General features: G+C 38.6%; 1 protein-coding gene across 1 annotated transcript in view; it reads right to left on the bottom strand.

Moving 5' to 3' along the window:
- Nucleotides 1-17742, bottom strand: part of LOC107663938 (growth arrest-specific protein 2-like) — a 23040-nt gene extending 5298 nt beyond the window's left edge. Inside the window, exons 1-7 of the mRNA XM_016454346.1 lie at nt 17696-17742; nt 8913-9078; nt 6201-6310; nt 5342-5483; nt 3467-3530; nt 2979-3375; nt 2762-2869 (exon numbers count right to left, since the gene is read on the bottom strand). Of these exons, the coding sequence (XP_016309832.1) occupies nt 2762-2869; nt 2979-3375; nt 3467-3530; nt 5342-5483; nt 6201-6310; nt 8913-9057 (966 nt within the window). The 5' untranslated portion in view covers nt 9058-9078; nt 17696-17742. The remainder of the gene's footprint in view (nt 1-2761; nt 2870-2978; nt 3376-3466; nt 3531-5341; nt 5484-6200; nt 6311-8912; nt 9079-17695) is intronic.
- Nucleotides 17743-20780: the final 3038 nt, after the last annotated feature.

Here is a 20780-nt window from a genome sequence, read left to right as displayed (position 1 = left end):
AGAGAGAGAGAGAGAGAGAGAGAGAGAGAGAGAGAGAGAGAGAGAGAGAGAGAATTGCCACGGCAACCGCTCCAGATCAAGAACAAGAAACACGAAATAGAAATGCATTGAAACTGAGAACGAGAGCACAGGAAGGGTCACGTCTCCAGAGAAATGTGTCTCTGTCCCCTGAGCCACCGACAGTCATCTATTCCCTCCTTCCCTCCACCTTATCAGTCTTGACCCTCTCATTACAAAGCTGTTAAGCTTCTGGTAATACAAACAGATTTATATGTTCTGTGCCTCCCACCCCTCCAAACCCTTTTAGCTTGATGCATCCTAATAGAGGGATATATACACGCGGCACGTTTGCCAAGCAGGGTAATTCTAATTACCATGCGGTTTGATCAGTCTCAGCTGTTTTCAAGCAGATTAAAATGTCAGGGCTGACAGAGGAGGTGAGGGCGAGCGAGAATGAACAAATACACGAGAGAGCCGCGCGGGAGGGGGAGTCTGTTTACGAAAACCCCGCGTCAGTCAAACCTTTGTGGTATCTGACATGTACGTAAATAAAACAGTCCGCACTCCGCAGTGCAGAATGAAAGTATACGTTACGCACTAATTCAGTGATGGAGTGGGCAATGTATTGTTACATTACGTGTTATTTAAACGCTATATGTTTGTTCTGAAAAACCCGTAGTCAAATTCCAGTCTCTTTCCTCATTATTCGCATTTACAAGACTCATTCAGCCTCTCATCTCGTTCTCATTACATATGATGACGGCGAAATTGATTTTAGCCTTTTTCCTCGACTACTGAAAAATGTATGCGAAAGAGTCGAGAGCGGCCGTGCTGTTTTTAACACACTGACCGCTAGATGGCAGAATGTAGCTTTTATATCCTTATTTCAGTACACATCCGCTGGGTAGGATAGAGCTGTTCAAACCAGCTAGTATGTGTACTAAAAAAACTGCATATTATGTGCACACCTTTATTTTAGTGAAGTGCATGTGTGGTAAAAGAAATGGCTGAGATAGATTACCTGTAATCTGTACACACAGTAAAAGCTATTTGAAGCACATCAAACAGCTACAGAAAACTACAAAAACAAGACCACCAGGGCCTTGTGGGTCTGTTTTGCTTTCTGCTTCCCTCCTCAATCCACCTGGATGAGATCCATATTTTAGCCTTAATTTGCCTTTTTTGTAGCAGCAATGAATGGTGAATATGTGCTTAATTACTGAACAGTTAAAGATGCAAGATAAACTTAGAGCATAGCCAAAATACATGAATGTATAAAAAGTGCTATAAAAGGATGTGACGCTTGTATTAGTTTTTCATTTACTGTAAATGTGGGGTCTCTAGAAAGGAGAGATTTGTCAGATAAAGCTACAAAACAGCTTTCCACAGACAGTGTTAAAATGGAATTGTGCTTTCAAGTCAGAGATGAAGAGAGAAGTATTCATGATCCCATTAACATCCCTGTTAATGACAGACATGGCATGAATCCTATTTCTTAATGATTCGCCACTTCTTCACCCCTTCTACTACACAGCTCAGCTATTGTGATGATCTAATGGATCTTCCTTCTCTTTCGTTTTATCTCAGGATATCACAACAAAAGTGAGCGAGAAAAAAAAACATGAGAAATGATATTAAAAGCTCCCCTTCTTTTTCTCTTTGAGTGCTACAGTAAGCCTCTCTCTCTAATTGGATCTCTGACGGAAAGCGGCTGCTTTTCTTCCTCAGCCACACATACTGTTGCCCTAAAGGATTTGTCTGATTGAAAAATCATATGAGGGAGGGGTGGAGCCAACAAAAGCGAGGCTGTAAGTCTCTGAATACATTCACACTGCTAATGACTTGATCAGTCACCAGCATATAGACGAATTCTGCTTGTATGGCAACCTTTGCTATCATGAAAGTACAGATCTGATCTAAAAAGGTGCCTTGTAACTCTTGCTTCAGATGACCCCCGGTGACAATCATTGGTTGCTAAATAGAATCATCAGTTTTTTAAGTTCTCCCCTCCAGCCGAGAGACTACACACAAGTATTCATAGACTTGATCTATAAATGTAAATTCGAATGTTTGGTTAGTGTTTCTAAAGCAATTAAAAGACAAACGTCAAAATAAAAAAAAAAATAGGTTGTTATATAAAGTAAGTGTATTCCAATATGCTTAATTAGGCATGTAATGAGTTTGTACCAAATGAGACAAAGTTGTAAATCTGTTAACAATTCAGCTAATCCCTGTAGGGTTTAGATGCATTTGCCTTTTTAAAGTTCAACAAAATAACATGCATGAGCTTTTAGGCACTTTGTGTTTTAATATAAACTATATTCTATATTTTCAGTATGACTGGGCATTTTATTATTCTGTTGTTTCTTGTGCATTATTTGTGTTCTGTTCTGGTATATATGAACAGACTTTTCAGCCTCGATCCTAGACATTTGTTAGTCTGAACCTCCTTTTTCCCTATTCAAAGGTGTGAACCTTTTCTTCATGTTGCCAGGCAACACCAGCTCCCATGAGGCTTTGCCTTGACAAAGAACTGTGGTTCTTTCAGGTTCAAAACGAACATTTGTTCTTCTAAAGAAACATTGAAAGCACGTCAGAGCTTATTGACACGTTGATGCTTATAACAAACAATGAAACATGATTTTACATATCGCATCATATCTTTCAATGGAAACCATACAAATGTGGGCAATAATAAATATCAAATAACATTTTCCTTCAGCTAAAGAAGGCAATCTGCGGTGGAAAGAGCATTACATACCCTGACATAGAGGACTTTATCTCCAACACGATAATGGCCTTTTGGCTGCTTCTCAATGCAGAATTTGACTGGACATTTGCATGGTGGATCCTCTGATATCTGCCTCACCTGAAACAAAGCAACAAAGAAAACATGCTTTTGATTATGAGCGTGAGGTCATGCACCAGTACACCAAGGATTGGAAAACCACATACAGTGTATATCTTAAAATACTCACAATCTCATCTAGCAGGTTACCGCTGCTCTTTTTCCCACTAGTCTTCACAAGGCCGTTTGACGGTGATTTGACGGGTGTCCTGATGGGTGACGGTGTACTTGGTGAAGTTTGCTGAGGTTCTGACTGGGTGTTCGAGTCAGAGAAGATGGATGTGGACTCTGGGGGAGGGGTAGGGGCCAGAGGAGGAGAGGGAGAGGTGTCTGGAGGAGGACATGGAGGAGAGATGGATGAGGGGTTTGAGACTGCAGGGGGCTCTGGATCAGGAGGGAAAAGAACAGGTGGGGTGGAGGGAGACGGCAGAGGTGAGGCGAAGAACATGGATGGTGACAAAGACTCATCTTCCTGTTTCTCAGTCTCGGTCTCGAGCTTGACCAGCGCAGGCGGCTCAATGCCATACCTGAAGGGAAACGTTTATTCAGCTCCGACTGAGAGATGGTTACAGGATGATGACGTGATATAAACAACTTTAAAGGATCAAAGGAACTCACCTCGAAGCAATTCTCGTAAGTTGCATGAGACACAAGCACACATCCCTGGGATGCTTCTGAAGGACTGGTGAAACACATATATTGTAATTCACACAACAAAATCCTCAGAGGCCTATGATGGGAATGGATAATGCGATGGCGCCGCAGACGGCAGCCTCAGTGTTTGGCTCTCCAGTGTTTGTACTGTTTTTGTTAGTTTTTCCTGTTTTTTGTTTCTCAAACACGATCAGTTTTATTTATGCATGTGTATTTTATTCACATCTCATTTTTATTATCTGTGTGTTGTTGTTGTCTCCGTGTACTGGAAGCTTGTGACACTATAACAAATTCCTTGTATGTGCAAACATACTTGGCAATAAAGCTCTTTCTGATTCTGATTCTGATGTCAGCTCAAACATATACTGTACCCTGGGCGTAACAATGGACAAAAGAAAAGGGCTTTGATGGACACATGCAAAGATTCCCAAAGCAAACAGACATTTGATATGTCTATTCAGCTAAATAAAATTAAACGTTCTCAAATAACAGCATTATAACCCTGTAAAGTGAATGAAGATGACTGTTAGGGTAACCTCAGGTTTGTATCCATAATCTTACTGAGGAAAATGTTTTTACTTAGTATTTTTGAAAAAAAAAAATAAAAATTTAAGGGGGTCTGAATACTTTCCGTACCCACTGTATAATACTCAACATTTTATTTTAAAATATCTAAACACTTTGACATTGACAAAAGTTATTATTTACTATGACAAATAATAATTTATTATTTATAATAATAATAATAATAATAATAATAATAAAACAAGGAAAACATTTGCCAATTTTTATTTTTTATTATTTCAAATTATTTGATTATTTCTTATTTTATTATAAATGTATTATTTATTATTTATTTTTCTTACCCTGTTAGCAAAGAATTTTATTCTCACTAAATCTGGTTTACATTTCTGAAAAATAATTATCTTGTTTCAAGGATATTTAGATATTTTTATTGGAATACAAGGCACAAATACGGAGTAAAAAGGCTATGATTTGTCTTAAAGTTAATAGCCATACTAAACGTTGTAGAGGATTTTCATCCTCTAAACTAACAACAGCCGCATAAAGTCGTTAAAAGATGTTTGCATGAGCTTCCCAACCCATGAGCCTTTGCAATGCAGACGCATTGCAAATGTCCCTCGGGTTCTCAGCCCCTTCTTAATGTAATATGGCCTACAAACCTGTAAACCTACCAAAACTAGGAGAATGATAAAAGGGTTTTGATGTTTTTATAACAGTTATCGACTCAACACTCTCATTCTTGAACGCTACATTATTTTATCTATCCTCTCAAAACCTTTCAATGCACACTCCTTTTCTTTTTATCTATTATTGTATTGTATTATCTATCTTTGACCCTATTTTTCCATTCCCCATTTTCTCCCTGACCTACTGTCCTTTCATTTCTATTTCCTTCTCTTTCTCTCCATTATTCATCACACGGTGATGGACAGCGGGGGCCAAGGGTGTGACGCAGTGAACAGTGGAGTGACACAGATATTGATACTGCTTGTCTATTCAGCAGTTCTTTAGGGCAACAGCCCCACAGGACAACAGCCTGCATAGACCAAAAGTAAGGCCTATTGTCTAATCTCACTTGATCTCATAAGTGTAAAAATGAACAAGGGAAACATTGATATTTCTTTGCTTAAAATCCATGGTCAGATTTCTCAGGATTGTTGGTGAATCACCTCACAGACTTATGAGCACATGTCACTTGTATTGAAACCAAAGAATCTAATCGGCTTAATCACAAAGACAGAATATATCTAAAAAACATATACTCAACAAAAACATTTAAACATCTCATGATAAGATGCTGATTTGAATACTCACCAAGATCTTCAGATTCAAACAGGTGTGACTGCTCCACTCCGATTTTACGGCACCAGTACAGAAAGTTAGCTGCATTGTCTCGAGCAAAGAACGATCCAGAAGCTGCATCAGGCCGCCAGCGAATCACACGCCGAATAAAGGGCTATGGGACACAAAAGAAACCAACTGAAATATATCTCTGATTAGCTTAGCATGTGCTCATTTGAATATTTTGCAGTATAAATAGCACACCAGATCATTTATTTTTCAAAAAAACATATTGTTCAAAAATAAGCCCTGCATCATGTGTTTGAAATTTGCTTTCTCCTGCCAGTATTAGTTATTCTCTCTAAGTCTATAGCTGAGAAAAACAGATACTGATGCACCTGATGCACAACACCAGCACGCAGACACACAGGTGAAGGTCAAAGTCAGAGGCTGAAAGATTGCCAGGAAAGTAGTGATATATGTTGTGTCTCATTTCGAAGGCTGAGACCTCTGGATGTCACATTTGTCGGTAGTATAAGTCACTGAGGCTGCCTTATTTCAGAAAAGTAACCATTACATTCCAAAGTACGAAAGAAATTCCAGCAACTCATGCCTCATGAGGAATAACAGTGCATTTTATTATGGCTACTTTTCTGAAACGAGACATCCTCGATGATGTATGTGGCTGACAAATGAGACCTCTGGAGGGTGCAGAATCTATTTATTTCTATCTATTTTTTTTTTTTTACATACAGCTAATTAGTGAGACTAAAGTCCTGGCAGTGACATGAATACAGCTGACTTTGAAACACTATCAGCACTAATTCACAATAATTAGCGCATAATTATTGATCAAACTACCCATAAATGTAATGTTTAATGCTATGAGCACCTTTCCATTGCTGGACAGAATCATCTTCTCCTGTAGCGCCTCTGCAAGCTGACACAGGACGACACCAGTGTCTAGTCTGTCCATGAAGTTATCCACTGTTATATCCAAACCTGTGCAGAAAGTTAAGAGAAACAAATGAGCATTAAAGGGGTCATAAACTGAGAAATCAGAATTCCATTGAACTTTTGATATATAAGAGGTCTTTGTGCTATAAAAACATCCTGTAAGTTTCAGAACTCAAAATTATCTTGTTAGTCTAAAAACAGCTTATATTGAAGCCAATCTGCTAAAACTTTGTGGAATGTACAACTCTATGATGTAATAGTGTGGCTAAACATCTTTGCCTCTGCAGAAGAAGATCAACACCTGCTTCTACATCGCTGCCTGTTTAGCCCCGCCCACCGATTCATGCACATAGTATAGGTAAATGATGAGAGCGGCAAACGCAGGTCAACACAGAAACCAAACAATACATTTTATTTCATGAACTTTATTTTTAATAAAGTGCTAGACCACGTCAGTAAGAACTTGGTCCTTTGTTCAGTTCATTTTACCGTGGATTCATTTACAAACAAGGCACAATTCGACGCAGGATTTTCAGAAAGATTTAAACTGTTTTTAGTATGTGATCACTATTGCTTTGTCTGTTATTACAGATCGTTTGATATGAGTATTTATGCGTTTTTAATCTAAATCACAGCAGCGTCCATCTGTGAAGGTTGTAGGCTGTCAAACATACACACCTGTTGGCCAATCATAGCAGTGGGCGTTTACTTCTAAGTCTACAATCTACCATACCTATTCAATCAGAGCGTTCTGATGAGGGGGGTTAAAAACAGGACAGAAAATAGCCTATTACTTCTAAATTATGTTTTTTGATGTAAAAATCTTGATAACATTATATGTGGACCTCAGAGAACAGTACAAAATAATTTTAAAAAAGGCAGTTCATGACCCCTTTAAGAGAGAGATAAAGAATGATCAACAAACATACAGTACTAAAGAGTAATGTTATAAAGGCACTGAATGAATTATAGTGAATGAACTGGTGGCTATAAAATACATATTGACACTTAGGCTTACATACATTTCTCTACAATTTTCATGGTTGTTGTTTTACCTTCCATACAAATACTCTTCTCCATCATTTATTTATTGTTCTTTCACTACCTAAGGCAACTTGAAGATGCCCCAAAAAATCCTCTAAGTACACTCGCTCTGAGATTCTCACGGCTGTGCAGACACATTCCTGAGGCCTGGGTGTTAAGTACATACAGTTTCAAACACAGCAGTGGTACCGGAGCTTACCATCACGGTGAAGGGGGAGTAGGGGGCCTGGGGAGGGGGAACACAGGAGGCCACGGCGGAGGGAAACCACAACAAAAACAGAAATCCTGATGTGCAGAATGACTGGGGCTGGTCATTAGCATAGAGCGGGAGAGAAGTGTGTAAGGAAACAAAGAGTTCTCCTGCTGTCTGCAAACCACAGAGTCATAACGCTGCCCTGAGATCAACAGGAACAGGAAGAGTTGAGGAAGAGAAGCGTGTGTTAATAAGAGAAATCCCTCATCAGCTTCTTTGGTGAAAACAACAACAACTCTGATGTATCACGTCTCATCTCATTTCTCAGGTTGTTGTGTCTCTACTGTATATTTAGGAACCACCAGCCTGTTGGCTTAAGGGTTTTGTGGTGTTTTGACCTTTTTATATGTTGTGTGTTGCTGTCATCAAGCCTCTTCAGCCCCCAGTAGTATTAAGAGGTTCTGACAACAAATAACATAAGTCAAGACACATAGGGACACGTATAAGACACTCATATCCTTTTGAGAAAGGCAATTCCTGCTTTGGGCTTTTATCAGGGCATGTGCCATTGATCCAAGATGGAGAGGAATTAAGGGAATTCTATTAAAATGACTGTCTGTAAACACGATGATATTCCTGATCTGATAGGCAGACAGAATAATCCTTATTTGTTGGCTTGTACAGGATTTAATCAGCAATGGGAATGGGGAAAATGTTAACCTTGAGATATATAGACATGTGTCCTTGTTCGCAAGAAGATTTAACAGAAAACTATCTTAAATGATGATACGGCAGAAGAGCTGAAATGCAAAACACATACAGAAAATAGCATTTGAGAAGCACAGGCACTGTCTTTTCCTAGAACCATGACTGATAATAAAATAAGTGGGCTGGTGATTTCCAATTCACATTTCCTTGACACACTTGAGCTGTAGTTAGAAGTTTCCATGTGTTAAACTGCCAAATGCAATTTATGGTTGCTGAAAAGACTCAGTGTTGCCCTAATTAGATTAAGTTTTTACTACAATCAGCCACTTCTGGTTAACTACACTCCTACATGAAGGATTGTCCATATCCAGGTACTTCTCCATCCTTGTTGCTGGTGGTGGATATTTTGAGAAATGTTTTTCCCCCATACACTGTAAGTCAATGGTGACCAATGTGGTTTGGTTAAATATTTTTTATAACCAATATTTTTTTGTGTTCCACAGAAGAAATAAAGTCATACAGTCTTGAAATGACTTGAGGGTGAGAAAATGATGACTGAAGTATCACTTTTGGGTGATCTTTACTTTTAAGGTCATTAGTTTACAAATCACTAATGCTTATGCAAATATGAACATGCTTTTATTTTCTTACCAAGGATTCTGTTAAGCCAGATGGCCAGATCTTCTTTCATGGTTTTCTTACCAAGGATTCTGTTAAGCCAGGTGGCCAGATCTTCTTTCATGGGCAGTAGACTGGACTCATGCCTACACGCTAGCCACTCGTTGTACTGGTGCAGACAGGAGAGGTCAGGTCCTGGTTCCCGCCTGGGACTGAAGGGACCATTCATACTGACTCAAGTAGTGCACTGCTGGATAGAGAAAGAAAGAGGGCAACAATAGTCAAGTCAAGTCAAGTCAAGTCTGCTTTATTGTCAATTCTTCCACATGTACAGCACATACACACAGAGAATTGAAATTGCGTTACTCTCAGACCCTTGGTGCATACAGATAACACTAACAGTAGAACATAAATACAGATATACAGATTAAATATAAAATACAACTATACAAATATACAAATAAGGTAAAATGTAAAAAAATATATAAAAAAAATATATATATATAAAGCAGCACACGGCAGATAGAGTGCAAACCAGTGAAGTAAACAACAGTGCAGATATAATTTGCGGCAGGATGCGTTGCAGGCACCATACCACACAGTGATGCAGCTCGTCAGAATGCTCTCGATGGTGCCTCTGTAGAAGGTGTACATGATGGGGGCCGGGGCTCTGGCTCTTCTTAGTTTGCGGAAGAAGTAGAGACGCTGCTGTGCTTTTTTGGCCAGTGCTGTGGTGTTGTCAGTCCAGGAGAGATCCTCTGTGATGTGCACACCCAGGAACTTGGTGCTGCTCACCCTCTCCACAGTCACACCATTGACGGACAGAGGAGCATGCTGAGTGCGCACTCTCCTGAAGTCAACAACAATCTCCTTCGTCTTCTCCACATTCAGAGAGAGATTGTTGTCACTGCACCACCCGGCCAGGCGGCTCACCTCGCTCCTATAGTTTGTCTCATCTCTGTTGCTAATGAGACCCACTACAGTCGTGTCATCCGCAAACTTAATGAAGAGGTTGGAGTTGTGTGACGGTGTGCAGTCGTGGGTCAGCAGAGTGAAGAGGAGGGGGCTCAGCACACATCCTTGGGGGGCCCCAGTGTTCAGTGTGATGGTGCTGGATGTGTTGCTGCCGACCCGTACTGCCTGAGGTCTTCCAGTCAGAAAGTCCAACAGCCAGTTGCACAGCGAAGTGTTGAGCCCCAGCTGGACCAGGTTGTGAATGAGCTGTTGAGGGATGATTGTGTTGAATGCTGAACTGAAGTCTATGAACAGCATTCTGCAATACTGTTAGTTATAGTGAATGTTGTTTCTAAAATGATAGCATGTCTAGAAAACGTCCAAAACAAACTGTCAGATATCTTTCTTGTTGTTTTTTGGCCTTTTTAATGTCACTTTTGATCAATTTAATGTATCCTTGATGAATTAAAGTATTAATTCCTTTCACAACAACAAAAATCTTACCAACCCTAAACTTTTGAACAGTTGTGTATGTTTTAAAATAAACCAGATTAACATATGCAATTAGATGAAATCTGTCACCTCTTTGAAGACATAATCTAGCATACATTCCCTCTGCAGCAATGGACAGGCTGAATGGACTATTAAATGTGCTGCACATATGAATTATAGCAGCACATCTGTTCTCTCATTGCTTCTGTATATAGGCCAGTGTGTGATTTTACCTCAACCAACTGCTGGATTTACACTGTACCTAATGATGCACAACTGCCACATTCCAACTGTTCTTTAAAACTGACCAAATCAATGAAAGACGAATACTAACTTTGCTGACAGGCAAACAGGCTAAGGATGAGATAGGGATAATTGTGATGGGAATTAATGCTACTACTATTTTAAAGTCAGCTTTTTCCATGTCTAACTGATGCCAGGTATTGAACAATATATCATATGGATATGAAAATCTTCTGAAAACTGTATAAATAAAAGATTTTGGAAGTGTGCACTCAATTATTTGTCATGCTAGACTGGATGGAAAAAAGGGCAAACACAAACAGACAAATACCAGCTCAGGGTAGGATTTAATGTACAAGTCTTACTTCAATCCCTAGCAACTGAAGAATGCTCTGTCCTGTAATTTCCCCCCTATTCAAGTAACTATTCATCAGAGGGGCCTTTCACATGTAGAAACATGCCCCTGTTCCCATAACTGCCAAGGTTTTATAAGGCAGAGGAAGGAGTGTAGACACCTGCAGGGCAGATGTGTACAATCAAAACAGGCGCAGAGAAAAATAGTGGTAAATGTAAGTCCAGCCCCATTTATTTTATTAGAGCTGGATGACCAGACGCTCTCGAGTGAGCAGAGGGGCCTGATGTTAGAGAGCTTGCCAGGAGAAGGTTGTTGAGGAAGAGGAGAGTAAGACACATAAACTCTGGAACAATTAGGTGTTGTCCTCTACAGCACAGAGTGAGGGGTGATGAGATGTTATGTATGTTTAGAGTGGTTCCATGTGAGCAGGGAGAAATCGTAAAGGAAGCTTTCATAAAAGGTCTACATCCAAGAAGAGCTCAAGATCAAAGAAGAAAAAGGAACCTTTGTATCAAAGGTTTTTATTGATAAAATAGAAGATTGAAATAATACATGTGACGTGAGTAAAAAGAGGATACAGAGACAACTGGAACTGCAACTGAGAGATGAGAGATCAAATCAGTGATCTGAGGAGACTTACTGTACTCCAACTGGATGAATCAATTAATTGTTGACTGCTGCAATCAGATCAGGTGAATTCACTAATTAATCACCATATGCATCCAAAAATTTGTAAAATATCAAAAAAGTAAGTTCTATAATCCGGACATAGTACAGCCACCATGCTGGCATTGTCATGTGATTGATCAACCTCAATTCACTGCCATTCACAAATCCTCTCTCGTGGCCTCATAGGATAACAAAGTATCCATCGGATAGACACTTCAGAATCTTGCTGGAAGTAGTAGGTCAGTGGGTTACTTTTTGCCTACTGTTTTATAAATACTGTGGATTTGGACATACTACTCTTTTCACAAACTGTTTACTATAGAATAGAGAAATATGCATATTCGTTGAACCAGTTTAGTCGGGTTATTTAAAAGAGTCGACTCAAATGAATGATTCATTTATGAATTGAACATCACTTTTGGGTCTTTAAGCTGGTACTTTAAATACAACAGTGAAATAGTGAAGTAAAAAGTCATATATTATGCTTTAGTAAATGAAGTGTCCTAAAATGAAAATAATATATAACACTAAAGAAGAACAGATACTTGAACAATATATTTAAGTATACTGTATACAGTAAAAATACTGTCAATACTGTCCACAATTATATCAAAAAAGTAAGTTCTATAATCCGGACATAGTACAGCCACCATGCTGGCATTGTCATGTGATTGATCAACCTCAATTCACTGCCATTCACAAATCCTCTCTCGTGGCCTCATAGGATAACAAAGTATCCATCGGATAGACACTTCAGAATCTTGCTGGAAGTAGTAGGTCAGTGGGGTACTTTTTGCCTACTGTTTTATAAATACTGTGGATTTGGACATACTACTCTTTTCACAAACTGTTTACTATAGAATAGAGAAATATGCATATTCGTTGAACCAGTTTAGTCGGGTTATTTAAAAGAGTCGACTCAAATGAATGATTCATTTATGAATTGAACATCACTTTTGGGTCTTTAAGCTGGTACTTTAAATACAACAGTGAAATAGTGAAGTAAAAAGTCACATATTATGCTTTAGTAAATGAAGTGTCCTAAAATGAAAATAATATATAACACTAAAGAAGAACAGATACTTGAACAATATATTTAAGTATGTATACAGTAAAAATACTGTCAATACTGTCCACAATTGTATAAATCTAGAGTACCATCATGGCTTTGACACCACAATTCCACAATTAGTTCAGTAACACGCCTGAACAACAGGTAAGACAAATAAACTAAAGCATGATATATCATCTCATCATCACAGAGATCTGCCAATCAGTGGCCAATCAAGCACAACAAGATCGACAAGGATGATGTAGAAATGTGCAGAAGTAATAGACAGAATTGGCAGAATGGATGATTAAAGAACAGCGAAACATGAACATGCCTTGAACTCCAGGCCCTCGTGTGTGTCAGTGATGAAGGCTGAGGCTCTTTGACCGATGGGAAGCATGGGAAGCCCACACAACAGGATTACAGCACACAGGTGCCACATTCACACCTACACTGCAACCTGACTATACTCAGACAGGAGGAGAGGAAGAGGTCTTCATCCAAACCCACAGACAAAAAGACGCTTTATGTTCACACACACACACACACACACCAAGATGCATGTAACACTAAAACACACACATACAGACTTGCGCTCCAGTTCACCGCTGACAGATAGGTGTGAACATTCATTGATACACACTGACACAAGGCAACACATGAGATACAGAGGATCAACTGCACCCATCCAATGATATTTTCGTGCAAGCTCCACATCAAACAGTCAAATTTTACAGGCTGTAATTGTGTCATCCACTCATGTTCTGGTTAATAACTTAGTTAAGGCCGAAAGCTCATGTCTGGGTATACAAGCTAAAACAGATACAAACTGCAGTTTTTAACTGCCATACCAATATAAGTGTCAGGTTCAAGGTACGTCCAGCACAATAAATCACATTTCTGCTGGCCTGGTAGTTTGGCTTCTCTTACCTCTGTTAAATTACAGCCATGAGTTACAGTGGAGAAAGGGCTTGATATTTATCATACCTAATACTGGGTTGACAGGCAAAATGTAGAGTACTTGTTCTATCAACGAATGTGGGTGTAAAGAAAAGATATCTGCTTCAAAGCCTATAGAAGAACACCCAAGGCAACTAATTTACTTCTGGAGTAAGTCCATGTATAAAAACAACACAGAGGCTGTGTTTATTTTAATGGCATGTGTAACACTGAACTTCAGCGGCAAAATATCATTGAGAATATTAGCGCACTCAACATATTTTTCTACAACAATGGTCTACATTTCAGTGAAACTTGAGAAACCACCGTAAGCAAAAGTGTGACACTGCTTATAGTGATTTGATCAAACCCACAAACAGTGTGAGTGAAACTTGCAATTCATTGGGCCATTGGGAATGTGGGGTAAAATGAGTTGGTGTGAAAGATGATCACCCTCTGTATCTAGCAAACTGTGCACAATTTTTATTAGGTGATCAAATACTTAGGAAGTTACATTGCTTTCTGTGAATGTGAGGGGCACATGTTAATAGTTTTTGTGTATTTTTTGTAAGAAAATCCATCAAAATATGCAAACATATTAGGTTAATATTAAACATTTCCCCTGACTATTTACAGATATTTTTAAGAAAATATATTTCAAATTGCAGAAAAAAATGAATTTATTATGAGGATAATTTATTTTATAATTATTATTTAAAAAAATGCATAATGATGATTTATAATGATTTGTCTTATCTTAACCCATGGTATATAGGTCAACATTGCCAAACTGAAGCGACGAGTTTGGCCATTGCACAAGTTTGCTTAGAGCAGTGGTTCTCAACCCGCGGCCCGTCATGAATTCAAATGCGGCCCACCATGCTGAACACAATTTAAAAAAATAACTTTCAGTTTTACAATTCATTTTAGTTTTTACATTAATTTAAAATTGTACTATACAAATATAAGCTATAATGTTTTTGTTATATAAAATAATTTTGTTTTTCATATATTATTTTCAGACCTGTACTCACGTAATTAACGTTACGCATCGAACACTTACAAGCGCGCACTTTGGCAGAATTCAATTCAAATAGTCATCATCAGCCATTAGTTTGGCAAAATTGAGCATCAGAATGGACACATTTGTTATTAAGGGAGAAAAACGAAATGTGGAAAATGCTAGCGAAGGAACACATACAAACAAGAGTAGTCGCAGCAGTGAAGGTAAGAGAGCGCTCGACTTTCGGCATCAACTTTCGGTTTGCCCCGCCACTCACTTGAAGATGTTCAGGCTAGAGCTCTGCACGGGCCTCAAATATAGGCCCTGCCCCAAAACAGACTTCTCCCAAAATAGCTTGTACTACTGTTTCAGCTATTAAAATAGTTCAGTTTTGTATGTAATGTCAAAGTGATTATATTTCGTTTCGTTTTTTTTATTAAGTTAATTTAGAAAACCACCGACTCAGAAATCACTAGTTGATTAGTAAATAATTCCAGTATCTCCTTACTATTTCCCCCTGACACATTTATGGTAATTACTTTTGCCGATGCTTTGAGGCAAAATTAAGCCTATTGCGTGCATTTGAACACAGATCTGTTCAGCTGCGCTGACGGCACGCACCATACATACTGCTGCTGCTGGACACTAAACACCGTCGAGCCGCTCTTGACAGTCGCGGTAGAATTATTATTTTTTTTTCATCACTGATGGATGTCTACAATATAAAAATAAGGAGAAGTCTAAAACAAGCCCGATGCCCGGCCCGCGTCTTAACTACCCAGTGCAATTACTTGCATTTTTTTCAGTGGATAGGCCTACGCCGTAATTTTTGCTCATAAAGGTAAGAGTAATACATCATTCGTAACTGTAAAGGCTCTACTTTTATTTGTGTGCACTCACATTATCAACAAAACGTTGTACTTTTATAAAATAAAGAAAACAAACATGATGCGCTTTCTTACTTGTAAGTGTACTATTTCAATACTCCTTGGGACTAAATTGGCCCACTTTCTAGTATATAAAAGTATAATTTTAAGTATAACAGTAGTAAACTAAAGTAAAACAGTTATTATTACCTCTTCATTGGTCGACATTTTATTCCGTAACGTTACACAGTTTTGATGCTGTTTTATGTCTGATGATCTGCTAGATTACATGTGGAAGCATCTGTTGTTTCGGTTTCTTCTTCACTTGTGTTTTTTGGAAATTCTGTACAGAAGATGTGTACTAGCGCCCCCTACAGTATAACAATGAAAACACGGATTCTAGGAGCACAATTATAGCTAAAATATATTTAGACTTTTTCTAAGTATGTCAAGTATACTTAAATGTCATTTTAAGTATATTTCTGAGAAGTACATAAAGCCCATTTCTGAGAAGTACATAAAAAGTAGACTAAAAGTATACTTTCCTATTTTTAGTTTAAAAGAAGCATACTAATAGCACACTTGAATAAACTTATTTTTCGTAAGGGTATGATGTTAAAATTGTCCCGAAGCCCGGCCCTAGGGGCGTAAAAAAGTCGGGGACCGTCGGGCCCGGGCTGAAATGCAGGGCTCTAGGTCAGGCAAAAGGAAACACCCATACTATGCAGCAATCATCCTTAAATGCAGAAAAGGGGCAAAACATCTCTGGAGAGAACCTCAGATTATTAAATTCGAAAGTGCTTTCCATATTTTGATCAACATAGGCTACATTTGTGAACGCACATTTTCTGCAATGTCGCGCGTCAAGTGCGCTTCCGTGCGCGTCTTACAGACTGCAATTTACAATCGCAATTTCATTTTGCTGTTTTACTCCTTTTCGAGCTGAATTTCACAAAATTGGTCCGCTCCCGACAGCATCAGGTGTTTTATTAATGGTGAGTATAATTATTTATTTATTTATTTCAATGAATGTAATCGATTAGATATCATAATATTTAGGCTATAATAGGCTATTATAAATCTGGTTGGTTTGTATTGGTGACATAATATGTAAATGATATGCGTGCGGCCCGTGAGACTTGCACTTGGCCCATAGTGCGGCCCAGTTGAAAAAAAGGTTGACAACCACTGGCTTAGAGGGACAGTTCACCAAAAAATGTAAATTCTATGTGTATTTTAATGTGTGATCATCACACCCACCTTCATGTCTTTTGAACCTGTATGACTTTCTTTTCTCCATGGAACACATCAGCAATTATTTATAACAGATTGCCCAAGCTGATCTTTTTAATGTAATGAAGGTAAAAGGGGGACATTTAGACTTTCATGGAATTACAGCCTACATTTGATGCTATTCCTCACAGAAAGCAAATGACATCAAATGACTAATAATATACCACAGAATATAATATAATAATATATACATACTTGGGATATAATGCATTATGGTTGACTTTTATGGCCACCTTTTATTATAGGGCAGAGAGCAGCACAAACATTCTTCAAAGCTTCTCCTTTTGTGGTCCACAGAATATAGAAAGTCAAACATGTTTGGAATGTCACGAGGGTGACTAAATTATTAAATATGTTTCATTTTTGGGTGAACTAACTGCAAATACTGCCTCGTCTTCCAGTCCTGATTACTGAGAGCTACCGTGACAGTGAAACTTTTATTAGGCAGTAATAGGTGCCACAAGTAAATCTTGAACAATAACCTTCTCACACTCACAGAAAATATAAAACCTTTAATGAACTTGTTTCTATGAGTGCAGAGTTACGATTACAGATAAAGTCGTGTCCTGATGGCAATACTTTGATATTATTGCTGTGTAATTTTACATCATACATCAAGTAGGAGCTTTCACGAAACATTCAAAATGAAGACATTTTCAAAAACAGCTCCTTTATACATTACATATCTGTAGGCTATCTTTGTGACCTAGCCAAACGAGTTTTGTTTTATGAAAAGCCATCTGTAAGATATTCAAAACAACTTAAAATATATCTGGCCTCAGATCGGGAACAGCATACCATTACATTTCATTGACCGCTAGTGATATTAAAAAAAAAAAAATTTGAGTCAGACTTTGAAATAGCCTGTAAGTAGGCTACTGATGAATTTGTTGACCGTTGCAAATAAATAACTTAAGTCTATCATATTAAATTCCAGTTGTATTTATTTTCTGTGCTATACATCTCTTAAGACATAAAAACATGAGAGCCTATAGTGCCTACCTCTCCGTGTGTCCTCAGCAGATCCGCCAACAATGTCACTGTCAAAACTTTCACTCTCTCCTCCAAACGCGCTCGGTGTCAAGTTGCATTTACACACTACCAGCGCAAATTCATCAGTGGCTTCGTGTTTAACAGTCATTCATATTTTTGTAGCCAGCTATTTCAGTGCTTGCAAACGTTTGTATACAAATTTAGTAAAGATTAGGCCTATTTTTTAAGAGTTTTTGGGAGCAGTCTCTCCAATGTCTTTAGGGAGAATACTGTGGTTTTATAAAGACGTTTAGTCATCTTCAGCTGATAGCGTTCTTCATTATTAGCCAAAACGACAGAAGTAGCCTATTTGAAAATCGTGTACATCATATTTTCGTGATTTACAGAATTACGCGATGCATTATCAGGAAAAATGTAGTTTTTTTTTCAGTGGGATGAATTTGAATAAGGGCTATGATATTTCTGTCAGATGAGAAGATACACTTCCTCTGTTGTTTGTTTACCCAGATTTGCATATCCGTGTTAGCCTATATGTAAAATCAAGTTTACGGAACGTGCAAACTATTTTTAAGAGCGTGGCTCAAGTCTTTGACCTTATTTGTTGGTTGGTCAAAAAACTATGAACACTCGTTTACTTCAACCAGCAGATGGCGTCAATATCATTCATCTATGATCGGCATTGTCTTTGCTGTAAAACGTTAATTAGATGTTTTGTGGGATGAGTTTGCATCACTGTTAACTTCATTGCTGAGTAGCACTTTTTCGCAAGTCTAAGCATATTTTAAATATGTTTAATCTGAAATATCTGTTGTGGAAATGCTGATATTGCAAGATCATTTTAAAGGACCATAATTTACGAATTAATTTCAGTGTCCGCGTTGATGTTTTGAAATTAAACCATTAATTTATCATCCATTAGATAAGGACTCTATATGCCTTGTTTTAGGCCTGAAAGGGCGTGTCAAAAATGTCTGGTTTTCCCGCCCACTCGGTTGTTTATGGCGGGTAATGGATAAATGTGTGTTTCCTCCTAGTTAGGGAGCCTCGGCTACACGACAGGGATCACTGCGCAGAACCGTGACAGATGGCGGAATTATGCGTTTCCTGGACAACCAAGGAGCGCGTCTGGTGTTTGGACAGACACGCGTGAACACTATAGGCACGGTGCCTGTCCCAATTGGTCCCTGGGGTCTGTGGGGCCCGTTCACATCAGATGGGACCATCACCAATTGGAGTTCTTTCTCCCACAGCATTAGTCTTTATGCTCGATATAGACTCGTGACGTGTCATGCGTTCAACTAAAGACTACATCGAAATATTAATATTTCAGTAATTAAAAAATTCAACAATTTTCATTTAGATCAAGAAACAAAACCCACCATAAAAAGCAAGCGTGGAAACAGAATAAAGGGAGGGAAATAATCACATGTAGGCTATCATGTAGAGCTGGCGCCTGTCAGTCGCGCAGGTAAGTTAATTTATATCTCATATATGCGCCATGTCTTAATTTACTCGAAAAGGCACAGATTTAATTATAGTATTGCGCTTGCTTGCAGACGGAGTGAGTGAGGCAGTCACTGTTCATAACATGTCAACTCAACATCCGGGTCAATGGCCTCAGGGTGCGACTGCAGTAATTACTGTACTGCAGCTGTCAGATTGTACACTGCTGCAGAGGACGTGGAGTTATTAGAGCTGCTGTTGTAAAAATGTGCCATTAGTGACATCGTATTTAGTACACATCATATCTTGAAACCGTTTAGTTTGCCGTTTGTTCCACATAGGACTATTCGCCACGAGTTTTTTTGTGTCGTCATTTTGCGTGTGTTCAACTGTATACTTTGGTAATCATGAAATTAAATAATGTAATTTAAAAAAATTAATAATTTTAGTTACAATTCTCTTACAAAATAAACGTATTTCACGCAGTTGCAAGAGAAGTCTCGTACGATTTATTCATAAAGTTGTCACTAGGTGGGGCTGCAGTATTCCTGTGGGTTTCAAGACGCTTCACAGGCTTGAGGGAGGCAAGTCCATATCACTGTAATCAGATTTATATTTTCAGTTGTGTGAATAGGTACTGATGTTATATGATATTTCATTTTATTTTAGATTGTGCTAGAAAGATCTGCACTGGAGACAACCAAGCACAAAACAGGAACACATTCTTATGATCTCTGTGGTCCTTATGCAACATCCTCCACTTTCTCTCTTTCGCTCTCGCTCTGTGTGTGTGTACAATAATATGATCACTTGTGAGCGGTGATGGGATCAAATGTAGCTGTAATGTAATTAGCACATGATGGAGAACTGGCTATCAGTGCTGATACATATCAGCATTCACTCATCCACATCACCAGGTCTGTAACAATGTCCAAACTCTGGACCGGTTCAATTTTTTATATAACAAACACTCACGTTAAACAAAACAGATGGCTGCACTTTGTCATTATTGTTGATTTGATCAGAATGATCTCTGTCCCTTCTTTCCATCTCTCTTTTTCCACCACACATACACAGTCGCCTCACATTTGTGTTCTTTATAGCACAGTCTCAATAATTCATTGATTTTCTCCTAGTTTACAAAATATTCCATGACAACCACATTCCTTCTTTACTACTACAAGCATCTCTGTCTCTATGGCAACCTTCTCTGCTCTCCAAAGATTCAGAGAGAAAAGCCACAGGACAAAGAGTCCCAAAAAAGAGAATGAGATGGAGAGAGCCAAGGCCAGACGGATGTTCTGTTTGGAATGAGCATCTCATAAAGAATACAAGATGACAAATGGAAATTCTCTCTTTCAGATACACATATTTTCAAGTCTATCTATCTATCTATCTATCTATCTATCTATCTATCTGTCTGTCTGTCTGTCTGTCTGTCTGTCTGTCTGACTGACTGATTGTCGATCTGTTTATCTGTTTTTGGAACAGATGTCAGTGTGTTACAATATAGCCGTGCTCAGTGTTGCTGCAGCCATTCCGTGGTGTTGATGGGCAGCGTATAGGAAGAGAGAGCATATTGAATTTCATTGCTTCAGGTAGGGTTGGTGGGTGGGGCTAGAATGCCCCAGTGAGACTGCATCAGAATGTG

The sequence above is a fragment of the Sinocyclocheilus anshuiensis genome, unplaced genomic scaffold (assembly GCF_001515605.1).
Source record: "Sinocyclocheilus anshuiensis isolate Anshui unplaced genomic scaffold, SAMN03320099.WGS_v1.1 scaffold2129, whole genome shotgun sequence".
Classification (NCBI taxonomy): domain Eukaryota; kingdom Metazoa; phylum Chordata; class Actinopteri; order Cypriniformes; family Cyprinidae; genus Sinocyclocheilus; species Sinocyclocheilus anshuiensis.
Note: the sequence above shows the minus strand (reverse complement) of the source record. Positions and strands in the feature narration are given on the sequence as shown.